General features: G+C 44.7%; 1 protein-coding gene across 1 annotated transcript in view; it reads right to left on the bottom strand.

The window, feature by feature from the left end:
* Positions 1 to 19,921, bottom strand: part of CTNNA1 (catenin alpha 1) — a 268,908-nt gene extending 248,987 nt beyond the window's left edge. The window contains exon 1 of the mRNA XM_081035629.1: positions 19,793 to 19,921. Coding sequence (XP_080891755.1) covers positions 19,793 to 19,823 — 31 coding nt within the window. The 5' untranslated portion in view covers positions 19,824 to 19,921. The remainder of the gene's footprint in view (positions 1 to 19,792) is intronic.
* Between the last annotated feature and the right edge of the window lie 3,109 nt (positions 19,922 to 23,030).

Raw genomic sequence — 23,030 nt, 5'->3', positions numbered from 1 at the left:
TTGTACTTTGTGCACATGATTTTTAACTAACTCCACAGGGGTTACTATAGAGAAAGTTGAGAAAACTTTAGGTTCGGGGATTTTACGTGAGTTGATCAAGATCAAACGGCTAGGAAGTGAAGAAGCCAGTCTTCACCCCTAGCCTGGGTGATTCCAAAACCCTTGCCCTTCCCACTACTTTTCCAGAGCACTCCATTGGGAACCCTCCCATCTGCCTCCGAGTAAGTGTGAGTCCGGGTCTGGTGGCGAAGATAGTGCTAGAGGAGTTAGTTACAAGAGGAGAAACCTGCCTGTTGACTTTCTTCCAAGGGAGAAAAAAAGAAGTGCAGCCTGGCTGGGTCTCCCATCCCTCTGCTCAGGCCCCAAGCATTGTGAGTTGGGTCCAGCTCCCTGAGTAGGCAGTGCCCAGTGGCATGGGTGATTCATCTAGAACTGTTTCTCCTTCAGGACCCCACACTTTCTTGGCCGGTGTGCTGCATGGCTGCAAAAGCCCAGCCCTGGACGGGCAGAGAATGTGTTGATTGAGAAACTTTTAAAAAACTGATCAGCACACGTGATGCAGGCTGTTTGTTCAGGGAAATGTGCTGCCTAAGTTGTAATGTGCCAAACTCCCTCCTTCCCCTTCCCCAGCTCCTCCCCCTCTCCAGGTTTTGGCTGTTACCCATGCCATTCTGGCAGTGAGTTACTCCCTCACTCCCTCAGGGGCGACTGTTTGCAAAGCTCCACTTGCCAACTGAGGAGCTTCCCCAGGTGTGTGTGCGTGTTCTTCCTAAACTGAAAAGTGGTGAATCCATTGGTTTCTCTGGAACACATCCTAGGAGGACAGGTACTCAGTTTCAGTTTTGAATATGCTTTCAGGAAGCAAGCATCAGCAGCTACTCCTTGAGGCAAGAACTACACATTGGGCTTTCCTGAGAATGACCAAAATACATAATACAGTGCCCCCCCCCTTATCCACAATGGATATGATCCAAGACCCCCAGTGGATGCCTGAAACCGGGAATTCTATATATGCTGTGCTTTCCCTATACATACATGCTTATGATAAAGTTTAATTTATAAATTAGGCATAGTAAGAGATTAACAACAAAAACTAATAATAAAATAGAACAATTATACTATCAATACCAATATACTGTAATAAAAGTTATGTGTACATGGTCTCTCTCTCTCTCTCTCTCTCTCTCTCTCTCTCTCTCTCTCTGATAACTGAGATGGCTATTAAGTGACTAAGAAGTGGGTACGGTAGCATATACAGCATGGATACACTAGACAAAGGGATGATTCATGTCACGGGTGGGACAGAACTGGATGGCATGAGATTTCATCACCCCACTCAGAATGATGCAATTTAAAACTTATGAATTGTTTATTTCTGAAACCGCAGTTGGCTGTGGGTAACTAAAACCGTGGAGAGTAAAACTGTGGATAAGAGGGGAGGACTGCTGTATTCCTCCTGGAGGGGCTGCCATCAAGTGTATTTCATCTTATCTCCTTCCACATAGGGCTGCTCTTCCCTTCAGTCCGAACATAATTGATTCAAATTCTTAGTCATTCACCACGTATTTATTGAGTGGCTACTACGTATGAGCCAAGTGTAGGGATATGATGGTAATGAGGCAGAGAAGCACCCTGCTTTCATGAAGCTTGCATTCTAGTAGGGGAAAGCGGATTAGAAACGAGTAAACCAATAATCAATGCCACAGTGAATAGCAAATAAGATCATATGGTAGAGCAGCGATCAGCAAACTATGGGCCACCGGGCGAAGTGCCCACTGCCAGCTTTAGTTTTGTAAATAAAATTTATAAAGTAAATAAAGAATGCTCAGCAGTGGGCTGCTTTCTTTTTTCTCTTTTTATTTGTATTTTTAATTAATTTTTAAATAGATAATATATTCAATGAGTCTAAATTTAAAAGAAAAAAGAGAAAAGGATATGCAGAGACACCCCTCTGCCAGCCCTGTTTCCCAGCTATCCAGTTTCCCTCTTTATAAGCAACAAATGTTAATTTCTTGTGTATCCTTCCAGAGAAACTTATTCATATAAAAAGTCGATAGATGTGTATAGTCTATATTTTCCCCCAAGGAAGTTATTTTAAATTAGGAGACCGAGAAAGACTTGTAATGTAGGCTGATTCGAATGACACAAAGGTGAAGCTTTCTGTTCTCAGCAGCTTCCAGCCTGTGAGAACAACTAATGCAAAGGCCAGAAAGCTAGACCAGATGTGGCAGGTCTTAAGCTGAGAAAGGAGGCTCATTTGTTTAGGGCTCACCGGAGCAGAGGGCCGTGATTTAAGCGAGAGATATAGGAAGCAGAAAGAGTCTCCTCTTAAAGGTTCTACAGTGTCCGTGTGTCCTGGTTCCAGAGTCCCCACAGTGGAGTGAGAGGGAAGTCATTCCTGATCTTCTTCACTATCCTCCTGAGTCGTACAGAGGGGTCACTGTCTTTTCATAACAGAATTCATCTATGTGTTGCACATATTTGTATGAGCATGGAGAAAAGCATGGAACAGGACAGGGGGCGTAAGGGAGTCACATGATTAGCATTTCTAGAGACGGGTCCCAAGATCAGAATTTTCAGTCTAGGAGCTTGGTAAAGGTTTTGCAAAGAGTTTGATGATCAACCTGAATGGAGCAGATAGGGCCTTTCCTGGTGGCAAAGATGGAGAGTAATAACAAACTCTCCACCCCTGGCTTTGCAAAATGTGGGGAATTCTCAATTTATGCAATAGCTATGTGGCCAGAAATTTTCAATCTCAAGTTTTCTAGAGCACTTACTATGTGTTTGGTATCTTAGGGAAGGAAATAGAGTGCCTCATCCCTACCCTGAAGGAGTTTATAATCTAGGTGGAGAGAGAGAATTTGAGCTTGTGAAATAATGGTGGGTTTACCTAGATGGTGCAGACTGGTTCAGAGAAGCTGGGAACCAACGTGAACAAGAGTTGTCAAAGAAGTTCTCATGGGAAGGTGAATTGTGAGCTGAGTTTTAAAGGACACGGAGGGTCTGAATAAAAATAATATATTGATTAAAAATAGATAATGTGAATAAAGAGGACAGCAATTGCACAGTAACCACTCAATAACGGGCAGCAGCTTCTTCTTGTTATTCTTGTTCTTCTTATTATTACTGCTACTTACAGTTTATAAAACACTTCTCATAAATTATTTCATTTGGTATTTCCAATAACCCTATGATTGGTAGGATGGGTGCTACTGTTTCCATTTTACAGGTGAGGAAACTAAGACAGGATGATTAAATACATTGTTCCAGTCACAGAGCAGAAACAGAAACCCAGTACTTTGAATGTACATAATGCAGGGCTTCCCTCATTGCAGGGAAAGCAGCAGGCAATTCAAGCAGGCAGAACAGCAGGAACAAGAGAAGGAAGCAGGGAGCCTTGGTAATCAAATTCCATGTCAGTTGCACAAGGATCTCTCTCTCTCTCTCTCTCTCTCTCTCTCTCTCTCTCTCTCTCTCTCTCTCTCTCTCTCCACACTCTGCTTTCTCTCCAGGACAAGCTCCAGATTACAAATCCTAGGTCAGAAAAGAAGAAACTTATTGGTGGACAACCTCAACAGAGTAGGAAAACGGTGACCAAGAGAAATTCACCACTTCTGCAATCCCATTCGCACTGCAGACCTACACACACGCCTCAGACCTGCAGGGTGTCAATGGTAAGTTGTTAAGCCTGAGGCCTGAAGTAAATTGGGCTATGTCTCAGGGAAACAAGGTTATGTTACTCATATTAAGTATTCCTGTTGATTAAAATGCCATCTGTTTTTCGAGTCTTTTCTTTTCTTAAGATCCTGCTGAGTGGCTGGAAGGGCTATCAGACTCTTTCACTCAGACCCACCTGAGCACAATGACCCTGTCCTGTCACTTCTCAGATGGGACTGTGTATCAGAGCCATGGGACAAAGGGCTTCAGTGACTGCCTTTAGAATGAGGCTGACTTGGGGTTGCCCCTGGCAACCAGGCTGCTCCAGTGGCACATCTCTTAGATGAGACTTGGGGGAGGTCACTGAACCACAGGATGCAGGGAGCACATCAGTCATCACCCTTCTGTCCTCCTTCCCAGCCCAGACTCTCCTGATGAATACAAGTGCTTTCCCCTCACCTGTCTTCCCCAGGTCAGCAGGATCAGCCTGAAATTCTCCCCAAGGAATCTCCCTGGATTCTCCCTGAGGTTGGAAGAATCTGCCCAGTTTGCCCTGCACCAAATATCTGGGTATCCAACACATCATTGGCCAGTTCCCAGCACGCCACATGCCTTCAAATGACTACAGCCTTTTGATTACTTAGGTGTCGACATCCCTTTCTCCAGGAAGCCTGCCACTACTCGCCTCCTATGCCCCAGGCAGGGATAGGTGCCCACGCTCATGAAACCCTTAGCATCACTGTGCCATAGTACACATCACCCTGCATGTGTTCGTTCATCTGCTTTTATTAGTCCCTTGAGGTTAAGGACTGTGTCTTCTTTTAGCACAGGACCTAGCATACAAGAGGCACAAAATAAATGCTTGTTGAATGGATAAGTGAATGAATGAGAACACAAGGTTCTGACAGGAGGAAACAAAGGAGGTGAGGGAGCTTTTCAAGCACTGGGTGGAGAAAGCAGCCCACACAGAGCACAGAGGGGCTCCAGGACGATTCAGCTTCATGGAGAAGGTCGGATGTGAGGAGGGAGCAGGCAAGGTAGGTTGGGGCCAACCAGGACAGTCTTGAAAGCTGAATTAATACATTTGGGACAGGAGAGTGACAAGTTCAAGCAACAAATTAGGAAGACTGATCTGGCCAGGTGTGCAAGACGGACTGGAGCTGAGAGCCAGCTGGCAGGGAGACTAGTCAGGAGGTTGTTTTGACAGTCCAAACTTGACACGTAAAGGGTCTAGACAAGAGCAGTGACAAGGGGAAATGAAAGGAAGAAATAAACCACCCAACTCGGTTGGATGGCTTCTTCATGCAGCCTGGGAAAGTCAGCCACTGCCTGACCTTGGTTAATTAGCATCTTTTTATTGCTATCTGAGCTGACTGGCCACTGAGCACTTTTTGCTCTCTGCAGAAATGTTAGCTGCCATCCTTCATTCAGCCATTACTTCAAGGGGACTGAGTGGTGGTGGGGTGGAGGGTTAGCCTAAGAGAGCATTTCCCAAACCAGTCGTCCTGCAATAGTGGTCTATTGTATATTAGTAGGCATCTTACAAAGAAAAAATAAGCTCTCTGCTCAGATAATTTTGTGAAACTCCAGATTCAACAAAGGGCAAAGCCATTTCTTTACTGTAATATCTCAAGGGGGCCATATACCCGCCAGTGTTTATCCACCTTAAATGGCAATGGAGCCTTTTTCAAACCACACCCATTCACAGCTCCTAAAGGAGCACTCAGAAAACAGCTGGAAGATTCAGGAATCAAATTTGTTTGGCTTGACTCCTGCAGGACGTGTCTGGGCGACATATGTCAAGCACACCGCCTGCACACCCGCCTCCCTTGCTTGGAAGAGTAGCTTCACCCACAGCCCTAACTCAGAAGCTGTATAAAAGCTGCTTACAAGCTCTGGCTCTGAAGCTAGTCTACCTGAACTCAAATCCCAGCTCTACCACTTAATAGTTATCTAGCCTTTCTGTGCTTCAGTTTTCTTCTCTACAATTATTAGACCCAAGTTGAGTGGGGTTGTTTGGAAGATGATATTCATGAGATAAGCTGTGAATAGCCCTGAGCACTGTGCTTAGTGCACAGTAAGTGTGAGCTGCTCTTTTTATCACATGCAGCCAACTGTCCTATGAAGGGATCCCAAGTGCTCCAACCATTGCTCTGCACTGAGACGACCTGGTGAGGCCTGGTATGAAAAGGCCATGGGGTCAGATGCTCTCTTTACGAAATCAGGAGTAGAACACAGGACCAAATGATTAATGGTGGGAGTAAAAGCAGGAAAGGTCACAGACAAAGGAGCCAGGATATACGGTGGAGGCATGAAGAGTCACACAGAAAGCAACTTTGTTCAGAATCTGCCCCTTACTCTCCATGCCCAGGTTCCCATTTTCTGTTGTCCCTGTTTGCCCTTCCTTTATCAGAGAAGCATTAGGCCCTCAGTGGTTTCCTGCCTGGGGTACTACTGTGTTTCCCCGGAAATAAGACTTAGCCGCACCATCAGCTCTAATGCGTCTTTTGGAGCAAACATTAATGTAAGACCCGGTCTTATTTTATTATAATACAAGACACGGTCTTATATAAAATAATGTAATATAAGACCCGATGTTATATTAATGTTTGCTCCAAAAGACGCATTAGAGCTGATGGTCCGGCTAGGTCTTATTTCTGGGGAAACATGGTATTACTAAGATCTGTTTCTCCCTACAGGACACTTCTGACACCAAAGGTGTGGGATTTTTCCTTCCATAAACAACCAGTCCTCCACAATCCGGACACCAGCTGGCTGTGCTACAACTCAATTCAGTCCTGCCACTAACTACCTGGAGTTAGCCTCAGATCCCACGCGTTGAAGGGCTCAGTCCCACAGGACTGCCCCACTTCAGACGCCAGTCGCAAGTCCCAGACCACCCATACTTCTGACCAACGGGCTACAAATTGGGGGTTCCCATCACCCTCTCTCAGGTGGAATAATTTGCTAGAACAGTTCACATAACTGAGGAAACACTGGCTTATTATAAAGGATATTATTAAAAGTACAAATGAACAGCCAAATGAAGAGATAGATATGCCGGTCTGACAACGAAGTTGGCGAACTTGTTGCAACGATGTCACTAACCTTTCCTGATATCAGAGGGATTATTCATTATGAATTTATACCAACTGGACAAACAAGTTTACTATTTGGAAGTGCTGAAAAGGCTGAGTGAAAAAGACTACCTGAACTTTTCACCAACAATTCATGGCTCTTGCATCACGACAATGCACCAGCTCACACGACACTGTCTGTGAGGGAGTTTTTAGCCAGTAAACAAATAACTGTATTGGAACACCCTCCCTACTCACCTGATCTGGCCCCCAATGACTTCTTTCTTTACCCGAAGGTAAAGGAAATACTGAAAGGAAAACATTTTGATGACATTCGGGGAATCCAGGGTAATACGACGACAGCTCTGATGGCCATTCCAGAAAAAGAGCTCCAAAATTGCTTTGAAGGGTGGACTAGGTGCTGGCGTCGGTGCATAGCTTCCCAAGGGGAGTGCTTCAAAGGTGACCGTAGTGATATTCAGCAATGAGATATGTAGCACTTTTTCTAGGATGAGTTCACGACTTTAATTGTCTGACCTCGTAGGGTGAGGTCTGGGAGGCTCCCAAGCACAGGAGCTCCTGTCCCCATGGATTTGGGCTGCACCCCCCTCCTGGCATGTGGATGTGTTCACCAAACTAGAAGCTCTCTGCACTTTGTCATTTAGGGTCTTTTATGGAGGTTTCATCACATAGGCATGATCGACTATTTATTGAATCTCCAGGCCCTCTCTCTCCCCTCCTCAGAGGTGGCGGCGGGTGAGGGGGATGGGGCTGAAAGTTCTAGGCTTCTAATCAAGGCTCAGTCTTTCTGGTGCCTGGCCCCCATCCTGAAGCTATCTAGAGTTGCCTCATTAGAACAAAAGAGGCTTCTAAAGTCCTGTTTCCCTTCCCCAATTAAAAAAAAAATCTATTAAAAATGGTTTAAAAAAAAAAACCTCAAGTAATAGCTCAAGGTCACAGCTACCTGGTATAGAATCGAGACCTGAACCCAGTACTTTTGCCTCTAAGTCAGGGGCCTGGTCAGTGTACCCTCCAGTCTGGCCTACACCCCATCCCAGGACTCAGGATCAGGTCTGGATACGAAAGAATCACAGCCTTAATCTGACCGAGAACTTGTCTCTGGGCTGCTCATACACAGTTCTGTATCTGGGTAGGCAGTACCTGAAATACCGAGCTTTGCCTCTGGAAGTGAATTCGGAGAAGAGGTAAGCTGCTAAGGGCATTCAGGGAGGCGAGGAGCAAAGTCTTGGATCCAAGCTGCTCTGCCCATTCTTGTCCCACACTCTCCTCTGGGGAACTCTCTAGCAGCTGTGAGATGGTTGGGTTCAATATTCTGCCCTGATGTGGTCTGACAGCAGCTAAAAGGCTTGAGTGGGAAGATACTAAGGCTGAAAAGCCCTCAGGGGCAAGAATTGTGTTGTCCTGTTATTACCCTTCGTGTTCGCTATGTACCAGGAACTCAGGAAATCTCAGGCACCACTATTATCTGATAGATTTTGAGTCTCATTCATTAGCCATGGTTAAGAGGCATCTCATCCATCTCTAGCCTCCACAAAGAGCCTGAACCTAAACACCCTCAGGCAGAATATGGGTGTCTGCTTCCTTTGTTTTCCCCTTTAGACCACTCCTGCTACAGTGGGAACAAGCTTCTTTTCACTAATGAACCAGCTTCTGAATCCTGGGACTCACTTGACCTACCCATTCCCCTCTCTATTCCTCATCCACCAGCATTATCATAGAATATCTCAGCAAGTACCCCCAAACCCCCATGTTTTTATCTTTTGAATTCCAGCACCTACAATTTCATCACAAAGGGAGAAACGATATATCCCTTCTCATTCTTCGTATCTCATGGGGATCAGAAGGCAGGTGGTTTGAGCCCTCATTCTATTCTGTCCAAATTGCTACCCTTCCCAGCTCCACCCGAGCTGGCAAAGTCTGCCATGGCATATAGACTAAGACAACCACATAAAGTTGCCCTCAGGGAACACGGAGGGAAGCTCCAAATTTTTTAGTTTCTCTGAACACAGACACATAAACTCATTCACCTTTTCTCTCTCAATTTCTCTCTCTCTCTCTCCGCCCCCCATCCCTCTCTTCTCTCTCCCTCCCTCCGTCCAAGGAGATATTAATGGAGTCGTCCATTAAATACAGCAGCTGCCGGAGTGTTAGGCTGACGGTGCAGAGGGCCCGAACGCATTCAGTCCAAACTAGCCCCATCACATATCTCAGGTTTTTATCTTTTCATTTCCACATTGTGCCTCAGTCAGGTTGCTAAATGCCAGCTCCCAGTCTGAGAGCCCACGTGCTTCCCAGGAGCACACACTGATGCCTGCCTGCCTACCAGCCACAGAAGCAGTGCATGGAGACATGGGAGGGAGGATGGTGGGGAGGGTAAATCAGCACACATCTCCCAAAGCCCACTCATGTCCAAGAAAATGTTGTTTAAAAAGCCCTGATTGAGGAATCTTTCTCTGACACTTGTCTATAATTGTGAAAATTTACTACAATGTCACAAAGTCTAAAAGCCACTCTCAAGAGGAACACTGCCTGTTTCTGAAGACTCTGGACCTGAGCACAGCATTCATCTGTCATTGTTATCTGGTACGGGCCCTGTCCTCCATCATGAGTTATTAGAAAGTCATATACTTACAGCAGCAAAGCAATAACTTGAATTATAGAGTGGGAAAATCCTAGAGTATCAGCTGTGTACAATCTGGCAAATGGGGGGAACACAGTTGTTCAAAGAGTGGAACTCTGGACAAGCAGAGGAGTCTGCCTTGAGTTCTTGGTTCTTCCTGCTTCTCCCAGCTTTCCCTTTGACCTGTGATTCTTGGGGGAGCTATTCCACAAGTATTAACTGAATGTCGCTATGTGCCAGGCTTCTCCTCCTGGCACAGCCCTTGGGTTCATGACTAGACTGCCTCTTCCCTGTGGTTCTCCAACACCCCCAGCTGGTTCTCTGGGTACTACAACCAGAGGCTCCTCAGACCAGATGGAATGATTTGATACTTTCTTGAGCTGAGCTTTTCCCCTTTCTTCACACGTGAGTCTAGAAAACACCACTCATGATTGACCCCCGCCCATCAGAGCAGGCAGCTCCCTGGGTAGGTGCTGGGCTTCTCCTTTCAGTGAACTCTGGACCCTCAGGAATGTGGAGGCTGGCTGGCTCCCCGACTGACCCTGCTGTCTAGTCACGGCTCAAGGGTTCTTGTAGTCAAGATGCTTCCACAATTGGTTAAGTCCAGGGAACCTCGGCCTGTGGCTCCATGCTAACAAGGCTATTTAAAGCTTTGCTGGCCAGGAAACACAGCTGTCCACCAGAGGCCTGTTGAAGAAGCCATCTATTGTTAGGACACATCACCATCTTCTTTCTCAGTGGACCTTTATTCCTCTACACTGTTGGACACAGGAAAGGGGCTGTTGTTCCTAAAGTTCATTATCATTGGGCACTAATCATCATCACTGTACACGCAAAGTCCTACACAGTCGTTCAGGCTGCTCCATACTCCACCCTTGGGAGAGGTGCTGTCTTAAGTTGGCTTCCCAAGAAGCAGAGCCTGGGATAAAACTTAGGTCACATGATTTATTGAGGTGTGCCCTCAGGAGAACGAGAAGCAAGGAAGCAGGAAACGGCAGGAAAGAAGGATGTGCTCACAGCTTTGTGTCTGATCCAACTGGCTTCAGCCTGATCCTACAGGAGAACTCGGGAGCATGAACTGTACTAAAGCATTGAGCCTTCCTGGAGGTAAAGGGGTTGGTCTTTGTACCCCCTTGGCTAAAAGCTGTAGGGAGGTACAGTAGGGGTCTTCCATCCACCAAGAGCAATTCTATGGAGGGCAGGTCTGTGGGTCACTGGACCCCAACACAGCAGCTGGGGAAATGGATACACTGATGAGGTAAAGGGGATTTGGGCCAGGAGCCAACAGCACCCACTAGAGCTACTGTATTCCTCAGTTCTGGTTGCCATAACAAAATTCCATAGACTGGGTGGCTTCTCACAGTGCTGGAGGCTGGCAGTCTGAGATCAGGGTACCAGGGTGGCTGAGTTCTTACACAGGCTTTCTTCCTAGCTCGCAGAAGGCTGCCTTCTTGCTGTGTGCTCACATGCGGTGGGTGAGGTAGGAGAGTGGATAGCAAGCCCTCTTGTATCTCTTCTTATAAGAACACTAATTCCATCATGACAGCCCCACCCTCATAACTTCATCTAAACCTAATTACCTCCCAAAGGCCCCACCTCCAAATACCATCACATTGGGAGTTAAGGGCTTTAACATACAAATTTGGGAAGGGGACACAATTCAGTCCATAGCAGGTATCAGTTTGTAAACAAGGAAAAGAGACAGCTGTTAGCTAGATTAGTTCAATGACAGCCATTTCCCTGGCATCAAAGTTCTTCCAGAATTCCATTTGTTGACTGATGCAGAAGAGAAGTTAAATCCCGACTAGCAGAGCCAGGCCTAGGACCTCCCAAAGGTTTCTCTTTTCTCAGGCACAGCCGGTGCTGCTTCTTGCCCAGGGAAAGTCAGGCTGAGATTGTTTGCAAGCCTCGGTCCTTGGTAAGTATTCTGGAGGTGACAGCAGAGGCCTCTGTGTGTGAGCCTACCCAGCTCAGGCTTTGAAGCTCAGGAGCAGAGCCATTAGCATTCTCTCTGCCGCAGACAGTTCTCTTCAGCCCTTGTTAGTCTCCTCTTTCTTCCCTCCCGACCTTTTCATCAAGAGCAGCAGCCTCCTTGTTCCTAGCACCTTTTCTTCTCTTCAAAGAGCTCTGGGCACCTGGGAGGCCTGTGCCCAAGAGACTTGCCAGACACTTCTGGATTTCCAATGAAGAACAGACTGTGCTTCCCGGTCTGCAGCTAAGAACCCAAACACCCCAACTCCTCTCAGTTCAGGATTGAGCAAAGGACCAGCCAGGAAGCCACCTTCCCTCTGGCTTTCTGGGCAGTCTGCAGTGGTTAGGCCTTGGTTATGAAGGCTATCCTGCAGCCTCCCACAATCCACCCCCCTTCTGGATTTGGGTTTGTAGAGAGAGGAAGTCAGCGAGGAGGCGCGTCACAGGCCCTGCACTCAGAGAATCCAGCTGCTGCCCGTCCTCCATTCTAAAGCCCCATTTCATTCTCATGGGAGCAGGTGGGGAGGACTCTCCATTTCACAGCAGGGGTCCTGTAGGTGTGAGGACAGAAGAGAGTTCTCAGTGAGAGTGCCATTCATACCTCCGTGATTTATTAAGAGCCGCCATGTATCCAGCTGTGTGATGAGTTTTCACAAACCAGGAAGAAGCTCAGAAAAGCTTAAATTCCACTGCTGCCCCCAAAGTAAATTTCTTAAGCAATCTACAGATTTTAGGAATAGGGACTCCGGGGCTTGCAATTCAAACAGACAACAGTGAGTTAGGCAGACAGCACTTCAGCTTCATTATCCAAACTTTCCTCTTAAGGTTGCTCTTTCCCACTAAGAGCTACTGGTTGTATCCTGTGTCATCCCCAAGATTTTTCAGGGGTGAGGGGATCATTCCATGTTCCCCCACAGCCCAGGATATGATTCTGTCATCTGATATCTTCCCTTGTCTTATGCTCTATAGTTCTCAGGCATACAAGCACTTATTCCTTACAATTGCTTCTGCAGTCATTCCAGAGAGACACATAAAAACAACTTTCCCAGAATCATGTTTTACCAAACTCCTCTGCAGACAGGGCGATGGGGCGCAATCGTTTGTATTCACCTCCCCATCCCCTCCAGCCATAGGCTGGGCCCAGCATCACCGGACAGGCCAGCCCCTGTGGGCCCAGAAGCACACAGAGAAGGACTGCTACTCCATCTGCTGGCTTGACAGCAACTCTGTGTTGCAGCCTTTGACTTCCTTACGAGGCAGGTTCTGGCTCTGAACCAGGAGACCAAGATGTCTTTTCATCATGATAGAGTATTCAGCCATTTTGTCAAAAGTGATGACATCTATCCCTCCCACCTGAAACCCACAGGCACAGACACAAATACATCTGGAAAACACAGACCTGAGGATTACTGATCTAACAGGAGCTGGCTAAAGCCGGGCAAGCACCGCTTTCGAGCTATAACAGGGACCTGATATAACAAGAAAACAGCTCCCAACCAAGCTGGGGGGAGAGGGGAGCGGGAGGGGGGAGATGTTAGGATGAGGTTTAGAAAAACACTGATGAAACGACATTTTCTTTTCATCTTTCCATCAAGCCCTTCATCTCTACTTCCCTTCTGTACGAAAAATGATTCCTCTGCAGTTTATTTAACTGTCCCCCAGGACCTTTAGTCCACCCAGAGTCATCTTTATGCTCAGAATTTCTTATTTGTCTATCCTTACCGAGGCAAGGAAAGGATGGGGCTCCATTTTATAGATGAGAACAATTAAGCTTCTTCAACAGAAGAGAGAAGGAGAAAATGATATTACCTACCCTAATTCAGAAATTAATTACTTGGTTCCTGAATTCCCTGTTTAACTATAATAACTACAGTTATTATAGTTAAATAAAACTATGGTTTTATTCAGAAGTTTCAACAGGCGCCATTATGTAGTATCCATGTCATACCAAAGTGAGGTGCCAGGTTTTTTTATAGATGCAAATTTTTATAGAAACCAGTTGAAAAAGTTATAAAACTCTAAAATCTTCACCCATATCAATGGAGAAAAGAAGTTGTTGATATTAAGAGAAAATTTTTGAAAAGGATTTCTTTGGTGAGAACTGTTAGTATGCTGTGGGTACCCCCTCGAAAGGAAGAGGGGGATACCTGTATTTCCCAGAAGCCTAATGAAAAGGGCTTCAAGGGAACCCCTCAGATAGCTTGCTTAATATGTGTCTCCTGTAGTTATAGGGGCAGAGTAGACTAATTTCTGACTCCAGCCCAAGAAATGTAGGGGCCATTATGGGGCCTAGCAGCTGCTGTGCGATGCTGGAGTCGCCCGTAGTCTCAGAGCCCATTGTGTGGGCAAAGGCCCTGTTTCTCATGGAGAAACTGAATGGACTGTTGAATTATCAGAGGCTACAGAGGAAGAAAGCAGCTGACAGAGGAGGGTTTACTCATACAGGTGTGTGTGTGTGTGTGTGTGTGTGTGTGTGTGTGTGTGTGTGTGTGTAGGGGAGTACAGATCTCTGAAGAACCCACAAAAATGTCTCAGGAGAAAGCCAGATTTAAATATTGGCCACTGCTTGAGAGCATAGAGCCAGCTTCGACAACATGGAACCAGGAAAATATTTCCTGTCACCTCTTATTTCCTTACTCTAATCCTCCAAGGGTCAGAAACTTCAGGAAAAAAAAGAAGGACCACACCCCCCTCTTTTCACTTGCAACAAGATCTCAATGATGGGGGTACAAATAGCTTTATCTTGAAAAACTCTGGAAACATTGACAATACCTGGACTGAACATGTTAAGTACCTAATTGAGATCATGTTTTACTAAGTAAAGTGACTGTAGGGCTTCCTCATCGCTGCACGAAAAGTATTTGTCCAGGAGAAGTAGGCCCAGCACTGCTGCAGGTTTAAAGGAACAGCGGGAGCCAAAAACAGAGTTTCTTTTAGGATTATACTCCAGGAGTCCTGAGTGTCATCATCCCAGTTACTGTGGGAAAAGTTGTTCCTCAACCTTTATTTTAAAAAGTAACGAAAACACCACCAAAGCTGTTGTCCTTCGCTTAACAGCACTTTGACATCCTTGTGGAAAATGAGGCACATGGCTTCAAGCTCTGCCCACTTCTCCCCTTTCTTCTTGACTTCCCGAAGCATCCCACCTTCTGTTACCCTGCAAGTATTTACCACAGTTTTGAGCAAAGCCACTTTTCACGAGGTCCTGAAACCTGCTGTGCTGTCACAATCCTGCCCCACACCCTGCCCCTTGCTCCCTGCCCATCCTCAGGGATAACACAAGGAGTTAGACGTCATCCGACAGTTTCAAGTAACACTGCCATCTTCTCAATTTTAACTCCTCATTTTCTGCTATAGTCAGTGGAGGAGTCAGGGGAGGAACACGTCCATATACAAAGCATTGTATAAAGGAAATTATATACGTACATGGACTTTCTGCCCTTCAGTAAAGTATTATACAACTGAACACAGCTAACATTAAACAGACAAGCATACATGTATAGATAGCAGAAAAGCGGCAATAAACCAATATATGAATGAACAGCACCGGAAATGCAGGATTAAGATGGAAAGCAGAGACGTCCAGTCAGTGAATGTTTACTAAACAGCTACTAGGTATCAGACAGAGGGCTAGGTTCTGGCAATAAAATTTTGAACAGAATGGTCACAGCCCCTGTACACGTAAAGTTTCCAAAATACCGGAGAAGGTAAACACTAAACAAAGTTTTACTGAAAAGTAGTTTAATTACTATAAATGCACAAAGTGCTATGAAAGATAATATGCAGAACTGGTCAGGGCACTAGGAGTCTAATCTAGTCTCGGGATTAGAGAAGCTTACCCACCACAAGTGACATTTAAATGGGATCTGAAATAGGGTTAGACAAATGGCTGGTGGGGAGCAGCGTGATCTAGGAGAAAGAAAGGGCATATGGAAAGGCAGAAGCAACACATTCAAGGAACTGTGGCTAGAAGGAATCTATCAGGCAGGAAAGGGACCAAAGTGAGGAGCTGAAGGGATCAGCAGGAAGCCGGGGGATTTAAAACGTTGATTAAGAACAAAGCAGGTGAAAATGATAGGATCAAAGATTGAAAAGGATTGAATAGTGGTATCCAGTCCAACTCCCCAGATGATGCTAGAATCCTTTCTTCCTGGTTCCTATCACTCGATCAACACGCATGGAGGTCAGATAGGGCTTGGCATGGGGTTCACAGGCGGCTGGTGCAAGGGAGCAAGTGAAGTACCCAGAGAGCCCCAAGGGCGGAGGCAGGAGGGCTCTTGGTTCCATTTCTCCATCCCCGGAGTATGGGTGAGTTGGAGCTTTCTGCCTGATCAGCCTGCTTATTCATGTGGACACACCCTCAAAGCATTGGCCAACGAGATGCAGATGACAACCATTCATGTTTATTAACCATAGCTTCCCAGGAAGGGAATTATTCTAAGCAGGTATCGGGGAGGTTGGCTGCTTCAAGAGGGCTTGGCTAGTTCGCACTCTTGGCAGAGAGACCTATGGTGCAGGGCCGGGCAAGGAAAGGCAGCCTATGCGAAGCCAAATGACAGCAAAGCCAGAACGCCCACCACCCTGAGCAGCTCTGGCCCCTTTACTTCGAGAGTGGAATTTGTCCATGCTGTCAGGGCAAAAGCTTCTTCTTGTGCTGGAGGCAGTACAAGGGGGCTACCCCTTGGTGGTACAAACAATAAAACACTTCAGTTTTTATGGCCCCTTTTCCCCCTCATTTTCCTGCTTTTCACTGTATGGCAGGACTAGATGTGCTCAGGAAGGGTCCCATGTCCATGTCACCATTAGTCAGCAGTTAGTAAGTACCCGTACACCCCGTACTAGGAAGAGCCCTATGGAAGTCTTTGCACTTCAGAGGCTCACAATTCTAGAGACAAAGGTAGAAACATACACCATAAGATAAACCATAACCTCAGATACCAAATGGATGTACAGAAAAGAGCTGGGCTGTATGAAGGACTGGATCACTGTGGAATGGGCTAACCCCCAAGCTTTCCGAATGAGTGGCACTCGATCTGGGAGTCATGCTGGAGTCAGGTATGGTGAGGAGGTAGGAAAGCGCTAGAGGGTGAGGGTAGAGGAACAGGGTTAGACCAGGGCTTCTGACAAAGGAGTAATAGGAAATTAGATTTGAAAGGTAAAGAAAATCATGAAAAGCCCTCATGGTAGACTAAGGCACTTGGAGCTTTGGTTTTATTATGGAGACAGTGAAAAGCCACTGAGGGTTTCTAGGCAGAAGTTTAAGGATAACTATGCTAATTGGAATGTGCAAAATACTTTGAATGGAAAAGAGAGGAAAAAAGAAAGGTAAGGAAGCCAATTAGGAGATCAGCATATGGCAGGACTTGATAACTTTTAAATTTGTCTTTTTTTGCTGAAAGAACTGGATTACAGATATTTCCCTTAATGTCTCATGGAAATTTAAGGAAAAAGAAATCAAAGTTTTGGTTGTAGTGATAGGGGTTTAAAAAACCATCAAGACTACTCTAAAAGAGTATAATAGAAGCCAGAGCTTAAGGAAACCGGCCTCAAAACAGCATAATGCAGGGAAGTGCTCCAAGCAGACTACGAAGATAGTTCCCTGGGCTGCAGGTGAAGATGAGTTAGTTTGTAGGACCTGGAACAGGCCTTGCTCCCTGGCAGCACCTGAGGAGGGAACACGACTCAAGAGAAGACTGGCTGTAGGATGCAGGTATGAGGCAGGACCCTTGACTGCAGGGTTCACAGCCTCACCAAAGAGTCCAGTGAGTCAAGGAAGAACAGGCCGTGAGAACCTGGATTGGAAAGGACAGCACAAACGACAAAACCGCAGGTGTCTCAGCAACAAGCAGCAACTTAAAGCCCCCTCTCATCTCCTGGAACTACAATTCAAGCCTGAAGATGAGAAATAAGTGAAGTTAAATTTCCCACCAGTCACATGGGATAGGGGCATATGACTGAAGTTTATCTTTATTTAAGTATATAAATGTGATACTTCCCACACACACATATTTATAAACTGAGACTCATACCTGCTATAATTGCGACAGTTCAAGTGTGAAAGGATGACACCTAGATTAGGTTGATTAGAATGAGGAAACAAAGACTTAAAAGTCCTAGAGATATTACGCAGGAATAAAGAACAGGACTTAATCTCCCCAGAATCTACAGAAAATCCCAGAACACACTGAGAATGCAAGAAGTTTCTCCTTGCCCCTGTCACTCTCTACCCTTAGGCATCCCTGTAGGGGACTTAAGCAAATGCTTTATGTATTAGTTTTAGCATCCATAAATTATAATGAAATGCAACTTGAAGAAGCTCTGTTCTCTCCCAAGGCTGTATGTTAGTGCTCAGGTATACAGGGTAATAATAATAAATAAATAAAAGCATGAGATCTAGTCACTGAGTTTCTCCTTTGGGTCAGCTATGGTGGGTACTAGCAATGCCTAGATTAATAAAACTGTTCTTGTCCTTGAGATGCTCACAATCTAGTGGGCGGGGTGGGCATACTGATAAATAATTAAACTCCCTTGTGTGTGTCATAACAGAACCATGGACAAATGCTCTAGAAGCACAGAGGATAAAGTGACAAACCTCAGGAAGCCAGAGAGGGCTTTACAGAGAAAGCGAGATTTAAGTGGGTTTTAGAGGATGAGTAGGAGCTCAACATTTGAATAAAAAAAAGAGAAGAGCATTCCAGATAGTGGGAAAGGTATATGCAAGGCATGGAGGCATAAAGAAATAGTGAGTTTGAGGTGGAGGGGGAGAAGGGATGAAAAAGGAGTTGGAGGAATGAGCTCCCCAGTATTTTCACAGGGTTAATTAAATTACAAAGGTCACAGAGGTGACTTTGCAAATTCACTACTAGATTAGGACCTATTTCTAAGCCTCAGAGTTGGGCTTCGCAGGGTTAAATGGGATTATCTTATCAAAGAAGAAAAATTGATTGCACTCAGTGAAAAAGATCTTCTATCTGGAATCGGCCCCTGCAATCTTGAACCAAAGGTAGGCTAGCAACATGATGAACACCAGAGGGGTAGCTGTTCACATATTCACACCAGAAGGGCGTCGGCAGTACCCCAAAGAGAAGTCACATGTGTTCTGTACGGCCCAGTGCTGGAGAGAACACAAAAGGATACAGACACCTTACCACCCTTAGAGTACCTAAGAGCCTGAGGCAAAACTTCATTTTTCTATGTTTCTCTTTGAAGACCTCACCAAAAGCATTTGCACGTTTTCCTTCTTCACTACTATCCAACCTCCTCTTCATCTACCAAATGAGCAACTTTCAGAGAAAACATTTCAGTTTAATATCCATATTCCAGGAGTCTGAATGAAGCCTGGGGACGTACAGGGCACATCACACCACACAGCATTAAGCTTTCTATCCTAGGGATCACTTTTCTTCGGGCCCTACTCCTTCCCCTTCTTTGGCCCTGAAGACACAGGCAGGGTGGAAGGTGGCTATGTGTACTTACTATCCATGGTAACGTCATGTAAAACACTGCACAAGAAAAAAATACTGCCCAAAACTTCAAAGAGTTTTTTCCTAAGAATGTGCCTCAAGATTTACAGAAACATCTGAGTCTCATTTGTAGCACATTAAAAGATCTGGATTGCAAATGTACAGGTTATGTATTTTGTGATGGATTTCTGATAGAATCCAGAGATCAGGGAAGAAAATAGATTTTTATTGATAGACTCTTTGAGGGTGAAGAGAGGGGCTTAGAAATCTGACTTCAACTAAAAACAGAAAGGCAATTTACAAGTTTTACTTGTCAAATAAAAAGTGCATTTGATTTTGAAAACAATCATCATTTTTGTGTTTAATCACCACCTTGAAATTGGTCTGCCTCAGAGGACAGCATGATTCTGGGCTACGTTAGCATGAATGATTTATGACATTCATGAACTTGGCAACTACATCAGTTTTTCTAAACCTGGCACTCAGCACTACCTGCATGTTAAGTGAAGATTTATTATTTATAAAACTCAACTCATTATGCAGAGGTACATGAATTGTCTTATATGTGCAGTCTATAACTCCTAAGACAGATAAGGAGGCAGCTATGTCATAGAATTTATGGCTCCTTCCTGCTAAAGCTGAAGTTTTGGGGAAAAATTAAAGAAATAGCAGACCCTTTGGAGAAAAATAGCTTTAGCTAATCATTACACCCCCAAATGGTGAGCTGGCCCTTGCCCACCACTATATATTGCAAGAACAAAGAGGCTAGCGGTGAAAGTCACTTTAATCACAGCACTAAACTATGTCTATGTTTTGAACGCAGCCATCATAGACAGAATCTAAGTGACTCTTTGGAAATATCAAGCACTCTGTCAGTTTAATTTTTTTCCCCTGTTTGATGTCTGAGACCCCTTGTTGCGATTTCTCATCAAGCAGCGCAGCCAGACCTACAGATATGGACCTCAGAGAGGAGAATTCAATACCTTGGTATGCCCAATAGCTTCCTGCATGCATCCTCCAAGTGAAGAAAAGTAAATGCTGCTTTAGGGTCTGAAATGCAGCTTGTTTTCAAAGATATTTTAGAAATGCAGCAAATCTCTCCCTGGACCCTGCAAAAAAAAAAAAAAAAAAAAAAAGCAGAAGCACAGAGAATTCAGTGGAATAAACTTATGAATCTCAAGAAAGAATGAGATTACACAGACAGTCATTAAAAATGACAAGTATATGGGACCAGGTTGACAAGCAGATATCTTAGGCGAGATAATATTAAGCATAAAAAACAGAACACAAAAATGGTAACACACAGGCCAACTGGAAAAAGGCTAAGCGACAGAAAAAAAAAGTTTCTAGTCTAGAGATTTTCAATAGTATAAAACTAAGTAAAAAACAATGAATTCTAAGCAACTTATTTTCAAATATCCCTATCAATCCGGAAATGGACACATGGCTATTCATACATGGCTGCTAACTGCCCTGAGTCCAAGACATACCCTATCCCTCTCTCCTCTGCAGAGCTCTTTAAACAGCATTCCACCTTCCCTGGCCTCTGCGAGTTTGGAATGCATACCTGAGGACAACCAAAGAAAGCTGAAGACTTAAAAAATCTTTCAAGTAGGGGTGGGAAAATTACTTAGAAAAAAGGAATGTGAGGAATGCACTTCCAGCTTTAATAACTAATTTATTAAATCACTTGATTTCTGAAATGTTTTTGTCCAGTCCTGACTTTGGGCTCTGATAACACCTTATCTCTGCTTGTCCCAGTGTGGTTGCTGTAACTCATGGAAATGATGCTTTACTCACAAAATGATGCCATTGGGCAAGAGAGCAATATCAAAGAACCACAAATTATGCATCAGGAAAAATGAAGCCTCTTTGGACCATGGGAATATATCCAAGAGCAGAGTAGATACACAGGGAAGAAGTGCATTTGAGTTCAAGGCCTCAGTTACTACTTCTTCTTAAGCTACCTGTAGACACTTGACCACTGAAACACAGGCGCTGTTCTCCAGGGCTCTGGGTACTGGTGTTCTGTTGGCTGCTTTTAATCCTGAGAGCCACCTTCCCAGCTCAGGCAAGGGAGTCGCGCTATAAATGGAATGAGAGAGAAGTGGGCAAGAGCCATACACATATACACAAATACACACACTCAGGCCCAGCAGCCCCAGGCAGAGCAAACTTCCTTCTGGGAAGCCACACAGAGCTGCAGAGAGCACACACAGGGTGGCCTCATCCAGAGTCTCTAGGAGTCACCTTTGTACTTTGCTTAGAAACAGTTCATTATTCCATGTGGAAGATAGGTGTTCATAAGACCCATGGCAGCTGTCATGTTCGCAGATTCCCGCTTTAGTCCGACAGGGTTCACAGAGCTGCTTCCAGGCAAACTGCTTGCTTCACATTATGTAACAGACACACAGTCAACACCCCATCCCTACCCCAACCACTAGTTGAATAAATCAAGGAATTGGCGCTTAAACCAAAGTCTCCGATTTGACCCAATGACCCTTGAGACAACCTGGCACTTTTCTGTGCCTTTACTCTACCCAACAGAGGCACTCCATAGGGATGGTGTAGTTCCAGCCACACCGAAAGATCACAAGGGTGGTGCAAGCAGCCCCAGGATTACACTGGGAACAAGGAAGAAAATGGTCAAATGTATTTTTTTTTATTTTTATCTTTTCCGTTTTTATTTTCTATTTTTATATATGTTTAATAATAGCACTATATACATATACAGTTGACCTTTGAACAACATGAGTTTGAACTACATGGGTACACTTATATGTGGATTTTTTTTTTCTTTTTCTTAAGGAGGGTGCAGCTCACAGTGGTCCATGCAGGGATCGAACTGGCAACCCTGGTGCTACCAGCACCACGTTCTAACCAACTGAGTTTAACCAGACACCCCAATATGTGGATTTTTTTCAGTAAATACTGTAAATGTATTTTCTCTTCTTTATGATTTTCTTAATAACATTTTCTTTTCTCTAGCTTACTTTATTGTAAGAACACAGTATATAATACATATAACAGGCAAAATATGTGTTAATCAACTGTTATCAGTAAGGTTTTCAACTGTAGGCTATTAGTTCAGTTTTGGGGGAGTCAAAAGTTATACTTAGATTTTCTACTGCATTGGGGGGAGAGGGGATTAGTGCTCCAAACCCCCACGTTGTTCAAAGCTTAACAGTACATAGTTTATAAATACATAAGTATTCACATAACGTGGGTACGTGCTCAAATGTTTTTCTAATAGTGACGTGTAATGAAAAAGTTTCAAATTGAGAAGACACCACGGTGCTTGAGGTGCTTCTGAGTAAGGTATGGTCCTAATCCCCACCACCTCCCCATCAGAATCCCCTGTGGAACTTGTTAAACATGCAGATTCCTTGACCCACTTCAGAGCTACAGGATCTGAATCTCTAGTGGGATGCTTAAAGAGCTTCCCAGTCTGATGCCTACTGGAGTTTTGGAACTACTGCAATAGAAGGATTAGAGATGCAGACATAAAGATGAGCTGTGGAAAGGGCGAGTCAGTGTGACAGGAACAGCAGAAGACCATTTCTGAGGGGAAGACAAATAAGTGGCCGATACGGGCAGGTTCTCCAGGGACCTGACCAAGGAGGAAGAGACACCCTCCTGTTCTTCTAGAACTCTGGCTCTATGGGTATTGAAACAATGCCAGTACTTCCCCAACTAGCCTTCAGTTAAATCCTCATCACCTAAGGAACACTGGGCACTTCTTCTCCTGATGGTTGGGGAGCAGTGGTGGGAAACCTTAGAAACCACCAGCCCTTCACATAGAGGGAACATGAACTGAAGATAGCTGACATAATTTTACTAATCATGTACCTTAAGGAGTCAGGATGAGGTAGGAGAAGACAGCATATGGGCCAGAGTTGTCTGTAAGCATTTTATAAGGTCCTATACTGATTGAACATTTAATGTGAAATTATGTGGATGATTTCTAAACAGCATACCAAGTAACAAAGGTTATACAAATATATGGTGATGGAAGGAGCACTGACTCTGGGTGGTGAACACACAATGTGATATATAGATGATGTATTACAGAATTGTACACCTAAAACCTATGTAATGTTACTAACAATTGTAGCCCCAATAAACTTTAATTTAAAAAAGCCTGACCACTGCACTATACACCTGAAGCTGAATAATATTGTATGCCTATAACTATAATTTAATATATATATAGTCATGGGA

The sequence above is a fragment of the Rhinolophus hipposideros genome, assembly GCF_964194185.1.
Source record: "Rhinolophus hipposideros genome assembly, chromosome: 23".
Taxonomy (NCBI): Eukaryota; Metazoa; Chordata; class Mammalia; order Chiroptera; family Rhinolophidae; genus Rhinolophus; species Rhinolophus hipposideros.
Note: the sequence above shows the minus strand (reverse complement) of the source record. Positions and strands in the feature narration are given on the sequence as shown.